Consider the following 9,298-nt stretch of genomic DNA (forward strand, 5'->3'; position numbering starts at 1 on the left):
AAAATTCATACATTGGAAAAATGGACCGAAAACTTGTGAAAAAAGACAAACAAATGAAACGAACACAAAAGCATTTTTGACATTCTGAATGGGATTTGCTGTTCTCACCCTGGGCCTTCCACGCAATAATGAGCACATTATGATCCAAACTGGTCGGGAGTGAGAAAGGCTACTTTGTAAGTAATTCCATTGAGTGGGAGGGTCACACAGGCCAGTCTTGTATATATCGCAGCAGAAATCATGTTTCCTTCATCCAAGTCAACAGTGCACGGATATTTTTTGCTTCACTGCGCTGTTTTCACCACATAGTGACCAGTCACTCCTCGTGGGATTGAAGACCAGGTAAATAATTTGTGTATCTACTGAATAAAATTACCATGAGCAAGTCAGATCCAAATCCCTGACCTCTGCTGTAACTTGCATCTGTGAATTTTAGTGGTGGACAGCAGTATTTATCTGTAACACTGCACCTGAGATGTTTCTCTAAACGTGCAGTAGACAGCCTTAGATAACACATTAATGAACCTTAACAGACCTTCACTGTGATCGGGTCAAACCTCTGATCATAAAGCAGCACATCATGTGTGTAGTAGCTGTTATTTAGTTAAGCATTACTACACTGTCCCTCTGGAAATGGTATCTCAACCAGTGAGATCTGCAGATAGGAAGCCCGAGCTTTTAGTTTGGTCAAAGGTACTTTGAACATCCACACAGGCTGCCTTCCCACTCGCCTCCTGCCTGCTGAAGTAGATGCCAGGAGGGATTAGGTGAGCTAAAATCCCCTGAAGGGAGATGAGAAGGCGAAAGCTACCTCTCAACGAGTAAGTGCGCTGCCTGCTGCATGCATAAGCCATGAAAGCTGCTTTGTCCTCCCGTTTCATTAACTCACAGGGCCATTTAAGCCGGCAAGCTCACACCTCCAGATAGAGACGGGGACACGACTTTTATAAGACAAGCAGGAAAACTCCAACACACGGTAGCTGCAGTGAAAAGGCCACAGCCTTGTTGAAAAGCAACACATGCATGTAAACACACTATGAGAACATACCGTGCACAGTGTGTGGCTTTGGAGGGTCTTATGTATCGTCTTAAATGCAGTACATAACCATGTTTTATTCATGGTGTCATGGGGAATTTTAAAAATGTATGGTTTCTTTTTTTATTTTTTCCCATTTAGGCATTTCTTTCTAATGAGCCCTTTTAGGGATAAAATCCAAAGTCATAGATAAATGTGTACCTTAAAGTCTTGGATTATCTTGAAGGTGTAAGATCATCAAAGACACAGACCTCACTAAGATTACAAGTCACTCACAACAACACATGTCACATGTCTTTCCACTGTGTTCATACAGAAAACATCCCAAAATAAAGAAAAGAGGGCATACAAATGTAGCCTGTTTAATTTCCTTAGTGGTTAGTATATTTCCTTCTTTTTATTAATCTAATCCTTGCCATGTGAGATGATGAATAACCAACAGGTTGCAACAGGTGCAGTCTTTTACAGTAGATAAATAAGTAACAGTAATGTCAACACAGGTTATGATAACATGGTTTTCAAGTTTGTCTGTTTTTTTTTCCATTTTTTCCATTTGATTTTAACAGTGTCTGATCACAAGTAGCCCTGCATCAAGCTGAGAGAACAAAGTGCCTCTGACCTGATACTGCTCTGGTGAGGTGAGGACACACTCTGCCAACTGGAAAATTGATTTTTTTTTTTTTTTTATAGCCAGGGGAAGTGCAAATTGTAAGCAAATCTCCTGCATTCCTCGGAAATGTTCAAGGAAGTAATTGTGTAAGTAAATGAAGGTTGAGTAAAGTGCAGTCCTCGAGCAGGGCGTTGTTTTTATGCTGTGGGCAGCAATGAAAACTCCTTGCATCAGCAATATCATATCAGGAGGGTGATAAAGAGGGGTATGTATAAAACAATAATGTAATTCAGGGAGAGCGACAGATCGTTAATTGTCTCTTCTCAGCACACCTGTGAGACAGGAGATTTCACAGAAGAGGTGAGTGTCTTCTTCTGTCTTTAATGTAAATTCAGAGGAATGTTAGCAGAACATGTCATTTCAGTTACATTGGTACTATTAACCTTAAATTAAGATGTGCAGGTCTTCTTTGATTTCTTCCCTTACTGTTTTTCAGACTTAATAGTTGCCTTTTATCGATGTAAAGCCACTGTTGCACTAAAAAAGAGATTAAAAAATGCATCAAGACTGAGGACTATGTTCTACGGTGGGCTTGACCCGACAATTATTCACAGGTTCACTGATCCACCCATTCTTCTCCACTCCTCTCCTGTCGTCTCACTCCTTCCTCCTCTTACTCCCTGTTTTTCATTAACATCACACTGCGCTCCCACCTGTCCCACCGTCCTACATCTTTCCATCCAGATCAAACCCTTTCAGAAGCATGGCGTACGGCGGGGTGAAGTCCTTTCTGGAGAGCCTGTCTCGGAGGAAGCCCCTGGAGCCAGAGGGGGAGCAGTCCACGTTTAAACGATGCCTGACCACTCTGGATCTGGTGGCCCTCGGTGTGGGCAGCACTTTGGGAGCTGGGGTCTACGTTCTTTCTGGAGAGGTGGCAAGAGACAATGCAGGACCCAGCATTGTCATTTCATTCTTCATCGCTGCCCTGGCATCCATATTTGCCGGGCTGTGCTATGCAGAGTTTGGGGCCCGTGTTCCCAAAACGGGCTCAGCGTACCTTTACAGCTATGTGACTGTTGGAGAGCTGCTGGCTTTCATCACTGGGTGGAATCTGTTGCTCTCCTATGTCATAGGCAAGTGCGATAGACAGGATTACAATGATTATTATCTCTGTTATTGAGTGATATATCTTTTTGAGATGAACTCATCTGATAATGCTCGTTTTGTTGGAAAAAAGTGAAAGTTTGAAATTTTACTTGTTTATGCCAAGGATGTACAGAACAATTATTTCAATTTAATATCTGTCCTAATATCAATCTCTGGCTCAAACTTGTGATGTCCATCCTATAAAAAAAAACATATCATTATCATATTTTCCACTTATGTAACATGTTTGGCTCACTGAGAGCACTGAAACCCATAAATGATCAACCATCAACACACTGTGACCTTTTAACCGCTGTAGTTGAATGTTCAACTTATGTTCAAATTCTTGGCTCATTTAACAGTGAAAGTTTGGATTTTTGCAGGTTTAACAACATGGATATGTCCTTTTTTTACACCACTCGTTAAAGTTGTTGCTTTCATGTTGATGACCCCTTAAACCAGGATTGCTTTTTAAAGTAACTGAGTCGGAAAGATTAATTATTTTCTGTTTGACTACAGTGACTGATTAGTTTATTGCGCTTTTCCGTTCAGGGACATCCAGTGTTTCACTGGCATGGAGTGGGACATTTGATGACCTCATAGGTGGCCACATATCAAGCTATTTACAAAAAAATGCACCCATGAACCTCCCTGGCCTGGCACCTTACCCAGATCTCTTTGCCGCTCTTCTCATCTTGCTACTTTCAGGTAAAATGAAGACACTGGTGTCATTATCGTGGCGACACTCACACATACTGTACAAAAACATAAACACTCACCATGTTTTCCATGAAGGTGTGCTGGCATTTGGAGTGGAAGAGTCAACTATAATCAACAAGATCTTCACAGCAATCAACATCCTGGTGCTGCTCTTTGTGTCCATCTCTGGATTCGTCATGGGTGACATCTCCAACTGGGAGATCAGTGAAGAGGCTTTGATCAACGCCACAGCAGCACTCCAGTAATGTCAAAGAGCAATATAATCCTGACTGTGTTTGTGTGTGTGAGCAGGATCCCATCTTACATAAATACAGTGCTCTCCTGGTTATCTCACTGTAAATAACCACGAATGATGTTCTCCCCCAATGCAGAAACTTAAGCTCTACTGTAAACGTGACTAGCGAGTTTGGAGTGGGTGGATTTTTCCCCTATGGCATCAGTGGAACGATAGTTGGAGCCGCAACATGTTTCTACGCTTTTGTTGGATTTGACTGCATTGCTACAACAGGTAAGAAGTCAGCTTCTCCCTTTATCAATATCCATGTGATTATATATAGTTAGTTTTGGTTAGATTTTTGTCAGTAGAGGAGACAAAATGTACGTAATACATCCGAACCATCTCTTTGACAACTGAGCAAACTCCATCTGATGAAGAGTGTGAGATGTGGCTGAAAGCTCTGTAAAATATCTAATAGGTAGACCTTCCTTGGGTTTGTCAAACTATTTCCAGGGTCAGTAATAAACTCTCAAGTTTCACTGTCAAGATGGTGCAATAACCCCCTGATTTTTAACGCTTCCAATCCTGTTTCTTAAAGACTGGGGACACTGTGTAAAATGTAAATAAAAACAGAATGCAATCATTTGCAAACAAACTGTGTTTACAGACAATAGATTTACGAAGTGTTCCCTTTCTATAATCATGTGTTCACAAAGTGGTGAACCTCGCTCCATCCTCACTTGTGAATGGCTGAGCCTTTCCAGAATGCCCCTTTCATATCCAGTCATGATGCTATCACCTGTTACCAATGAACCTGTTTACCTGTGGAATGTTCCAAACAGGTGTTTTTGGAGCGTTCAACAACTTTCCCAGTTTTTAGTTGCTCCTCTCCCAACTTGTTTGAAACATGTTGCTGGAAGTAAATTCAGAATAAACATATATCATAAATCAATGAAGTTGATGAGGTAAAACGTGAACTATATTGTCTTTGTACAGCTTTTAACTGAGTATATGTCAAAAATGGTTAACAAATGATCAGTTTGTTTCATTTATGTATTGTATTACATATTAATTTATTACTGTACTTCATAATGATGTTCCTCCTCCTGTATTAAGTAATAAACCTAAATGAGTGATGTAAGAAATTTTAGTGAATTCATAACTTTCTTTGTTTCTCCTTTCTTAGGTGAGGAGGTGAAGAACCCACAGAAGTCTGTCCCTGTGGGCATTGTGGCCTCACTACTTATCTGTTTCCTGGCCTACTTTGCTGTGTCTGCTGCCCTCACCCTGATGATGCCCTACTACATGCTCAATGAAAAAAGCCCCCTGCCGGTGGCCTTTGAACACATTGGCTGGGGTCCTGCCAAATACGTAGTGGCTGTGGGATCGTTGTGTGCCCTGTCCACCAGGTATGAAACTGCTGGTAGTACACTATGGGTCACTCACGCTGTCGTGACTGCCACTGGAGAAAATAATTCACAGTTTAAAAATGTTAACGATAAAAATTGCAGTCAGTCAGTTTAGTTGCTCCACCACTTCCGTGCAGGTTGAAATATCTCAATAACAAGGGGATGGATTGCCATAAAAATTGGTACAGGCCTTCATGGTTCCCAGAGGAAGAATCCTAATGATGCTGGTGATCCCCTGACTTTTCCTGTTGTACCACCATGAAGCACAGTTTTGTTTTTGAGTGAAATCTCTCCACAGCTAGTGGTTATTCATTCATTCATCTTCTATACTGACTATCCCTTTCGCGGTTGTGGGGGGGGGCTGGAGTCTATCCCAGCTGTCAACTGGCAAGAGGCGGGGTACACCCTGAACCGGTGCTAGTGGTTATGTTGTTATGAAATTAACTTTGGTGATCCCCCGACTTTATATTTAGTGCTAACATAAGTCAAAATGTCAACTTGTCCACTACTTTGTGATTTATGTCTAAATACAATAAAGGCATTCGCATCAGCCTTAGCTGCACTTTGTTGAGTGCTAGTTAGCCAATGCTAGCATACTAAACCAAAACTATGAGCATGATAAACATTGCACTGGACCTGCTTAACATCAGCATGTTACCGCTGTCTGCTGTTGGCATTTAGCTAACAGAGCTGTTAACATGGATGCAGACCCTTCGAATTAATGTTAAAGTCGTGTTGTCCACAGATTCATTATCTTTGAATGGTAGAAGCTTGTCAGCTGGCAGCCTGCGTTAAATCTTTGATGCTTACCAGCTCAGTGAGTTTGTGCAAATGATTTTCACTAGCGTGAAAAAATCAGGAAGAAACCTGCCACTGATTCAGCTTTAAGAAACAGGTATAAAATCACTGCTGTTTATTTGTAAGAAAATGCATCTTCCTCTCATCCTATAAGGCCTTTCTAGATTTCCATAACTTGTGAAGATATAGTTTACTGATTTATCATTAATGTATGACTTCATTAATTAATAGCAAACTCTTCTTACTTAGACAAGCCATAGCTATTTTTAATACCACTTTGACACAAATAAACCTAGATGACCATGGAAAGAAAGAAATATGATGTTAGAGGCAGACAATCAAAACACAGCCACATGAACACATGTGGTCTCAGAAACATTGGATAAAGACAGACAGGAAAGGTGGAGGAGTCTAAATCAAATAAAACAAGACAGGACATACACGATAAAAAAGCAACACATTTTTCCTTCCTAAATGAAATAATCATATCAGTTTGAGACAGAACACCAGAAAAGAAATTTTGGCCAGGTGCTCCAAGCATTTAGGTGGTCGCTGACTGACCCTGCTTTCGCTGGTCTCTCCAGTCTGCTGGGTTCGATGTTCCCCATGCCCCGGGTGCTGTTCGCCATGGCAAGAGACGGACTGCTTTTCAAACCCCTGACCAAAGTCACCTCCAAGGGCAGTCCTGCTATAGCTACCATATCATCTGGAATTGTGGCAGGTACAGATGTTCCAGCTATTCATTAGCTTCAATGTACACGTGGTGAGGTCTGTGGACTTGGAGTAACTCTGTGTTGACTGTTTGTCATCTTCAGCCATCATGGCTGTGGTGTTTGACCTGGATGCATTGGTGGAAATGATGTCCATTGGCACTCTCTTTGCTTACACACTTGTGGCCGTATGCATCTTAATATTGAGGTATGTTAATTGTGTCTTCTACCACAATGCTTTTCCCAGAATGCTGAGCAAAACTCAATTCATGTTACACATTTATTTATTTTACAATCAAGGTATCAGGAGGGTTTATCTGACGACAAAGACGAAAAGATCAGTGTATCAAATGGCAGATTTAGCTTTCTGAAGCCTCCGTCATCTCCTAATTCATCCACATCCAGAGCAGTCACAATCTTGACTGTAATCGGGGGTACGTAAGACAAAATGCTCTTTTACTGTTTCTCATGCACTCCAGCACCTTTTCTTTGATCTCTCGTCTCTCTCACTCATCTTTTCTTCTTCTGCAGTTGTCTGTGTGATTGCACTGTCTTTAACTGTGGACCAGGCCATGGACGCTCTTACCCGTATGGAAGCATGGAGCATAGCAATTGTCTGCATCTTCGCCTTCATCCTGCTGCTCGTCGCCTTCCTCATCTGGAGGCTCCCACAAAATAGCACCAAGGCATCTTTCATGGTGAGAGAATTTCAGCTGTGTATCAGAGCAATTACACCAATATTTTGTGCATAAGATGTAATAAGCATCAACTTGAAAATCCTCTCACATCCCATATTTTCTCTATTCACAGGTGCCCTTAGTCCCAGCATTGCCTTTACTTAGTACACTCATCAACATCTACCTGATGGTCCAGTTAGGTGGAGACACATGGTTACGATATGCTATTTGGATGTTAGTGGGTAAGACCATATTTCTGCTTTAGACATTTAGAGGGCTTTTATCTATTAGCTGCTGAACTGTAATGATCGCCATCTTCTCTTCCAGGGTTAATCATCTATTTCGCCTACGGCATTTGGAACAGTGTTCAGAGGAAGCGTTCCATGGCCAGCAACACAAGGATTGAAACTATCAGTGGCAGAACAGACATGAACAGCATGAAAGAAGAAAAATTCTGAGCTTGGCTTGAGTGGAGAGAAATAGATTGGGATGTTAAAGTGTGTGAGAGCTTTAAGTGTCTAACTTCTGTTTTAAATGCACCTGTGCTGATTCTGCGGTGTTCAATACCTGACAGGTGGACAGTGTTGAAATGCAGACAAATGAACAAATGAGCCATCACTTTCACGTTTATTCCACATTTACACTTTGCTACACGTTGATGGTGTTTGTAATGTGTCTAAATATTGTCATTGCCAACTGTGAAATAATGCTTGACATATTTTTGGACCTGTGTATGTTCTGTGTCCTGGAGCCTTTAAATCTACTATCACAGTAGTTAACACCTTAAAAAGAAAAAGGGCTCAAACTGTTTTCTGTTGATAATTACCACTTTATTACACTTTATTTTACACATGTGAAATGTAGAAATTTATTCAAATTTTCACAATTCTGACTATGAATAACAGGAGAACTTACACATCAAGACATCGAGCTCGCCTGTGCAAAATATGTACAATGTACTGTAAATACAGAAAATCTTGTGAAATGTCCTATTTTTTGCTCTAAACCTGTTTTAATATTCACTTTCGTCATTGTCTGTTGTTCCAAAGAGTAAATACGGAAACTTTATGTACACGTTTTCTATCAATGTATTGTAACTGTATTCCTTAATTAAAAAATAAAGAATCCAGTTTTCTACAATCTGGAGTTTGTTTTCTGTTGATAACATAAAATAGTCCAGTTCCACTCTTAATCTTGGATAAAGAGCCAGAGACCAGCTCTCTATCCGGGGTTCATGAGAACAAAAGGACCTTTCACTGCAGCTTACCTGTGTCAGGCTCAAAATCGTGGTTTAGCCAGTCACTCAAAAGGACAATGTAAAGCTTTTACATTGTTCTCACCGTGAACAGCACGCTATGGATATGATCAAATATGAAAAACTCTCATTTCTTTTCTTGTGTCAAAATATGTCATTTCACCAGTTTACACCAATGAGTACAGAGATATTGTTAAGTCCAATTAGGTTTATTTATATAGTCGAAATTCTCAAGTTCTTCTCAGAGTGGTTTCCAGTCTATACAACAGAATATTGTGTATAAAATTTTGGGATCCAGTTATTGTTTCAAAGCACCTAAAGGCCATTCGATGCATGACATGAAAATTTAAAAGCTGCTTTCCTTTAACAACAGATAAATAGATGTAAGAATGAGAAGTCTTACAAGATTAGCTGATCATTGTTTTTCATGTATGATTTTGTGCGTTAGTCGAAGGCTGGTCAAGCCTGTTGATTTGTTTTACCTGTGGAGAGACAGTCAGCATATGTTGGACACAAGGTTTATGGGGCACCAAATGCTTTTAATAACCTTGCTGCAGTCTTCATCTGGGCTGTGTGGTGTGTTTTGGAGGGCCAGACTCATGCTGCTAGCACACTTCCAGTCCAGCAGCTAAGCAAACAGACGCATGGAGGGGCCTCTGTCTCTGGACCCTCATTGGTCAGGACAGGCTTGAAAGCCTCCATTGAGCCAGTCAGGAGGAA

The 9,298-nt window shown here is 40.9% G+C and overlaps 1 protein-coding gene across 1 annotated transcript; it reads left to right on the forward strand.

Annotated features, from left to right (window-relative positions):
• The first annotated feature begins 308 nt into the window (after positions 1-308).
• LOC143325584 (cationic amino acid transporter 2) lies at positions 309-8,459 on the forward strand. Its single transcript, XM_076738766.1, has 13 exons — positions 309-342; positions 1,974-2,006; positions 2,391-2,779; positions 3,345-3,500; positions 3,588-3,753; positions 3,884-4,020; positions 4,916-5,138; positions 6,521-6,657; positions 6,752-6,854; positions 6,947-7,080; positions 7,178-7,344; positions 7,457-7,565; positions 7,651-8,459. The coding sequence occupies exons 3-13, from the start codon at positions 2,410-2,412 to the stop codon at positions 7,779-7,781; spliced, it is 1,833 nt and encodes a 610-aa protein (XP_076594881.1). The 5' UTR covers positions 309-342; positions 1,974-2,006; positions 2,391-2,409; the 3' UTR covers positions 7,782-8,459.
• The last annotated feature ends 839 nt before the right edge of the window (positions 8,460-9,298 follow it).

Source organism: Chaetodon auriga, chromosome 9, assembly GCF_051107435.1.
Source record: "Chaetodon auriga isolate fChaAug3 chromosome 9, fChaAug3.hap1, whole genome shotgun sequence".
Classification (NCBI taxonomy): Eukaryota; Metazoa; Chordata; class Actinopteri; order Chaetodontiformes; family Chaetodontidae; genus Chaetodon; species Chaetodon auriga.

Bases quoted from the DNA above. Each gene is read 5' to 3' on its own strand.
- LOC143325584 (XM_076738766.1), top strand. From the start codon at position 2,410: ATGGCGTACGGCGGGGTGAAGTCCTTTCTGGAGAGCCTGTCTCGGAGG. The intron at 3,501-3,587 runs GTAAAATGAAGA...TTTTCCATGAAG, and splicing joins TCTCATCTTGCTACTTTCAG to GTGTGCTGGCATTTGGAGTG. The intron at 6,658-6,751 runs GTACAGATGTTC...TGTCATCTTCAG, and splicing joins ATCATCTGGAATTGTGGCAG to CCATCATGGCTGTGGTGTTT.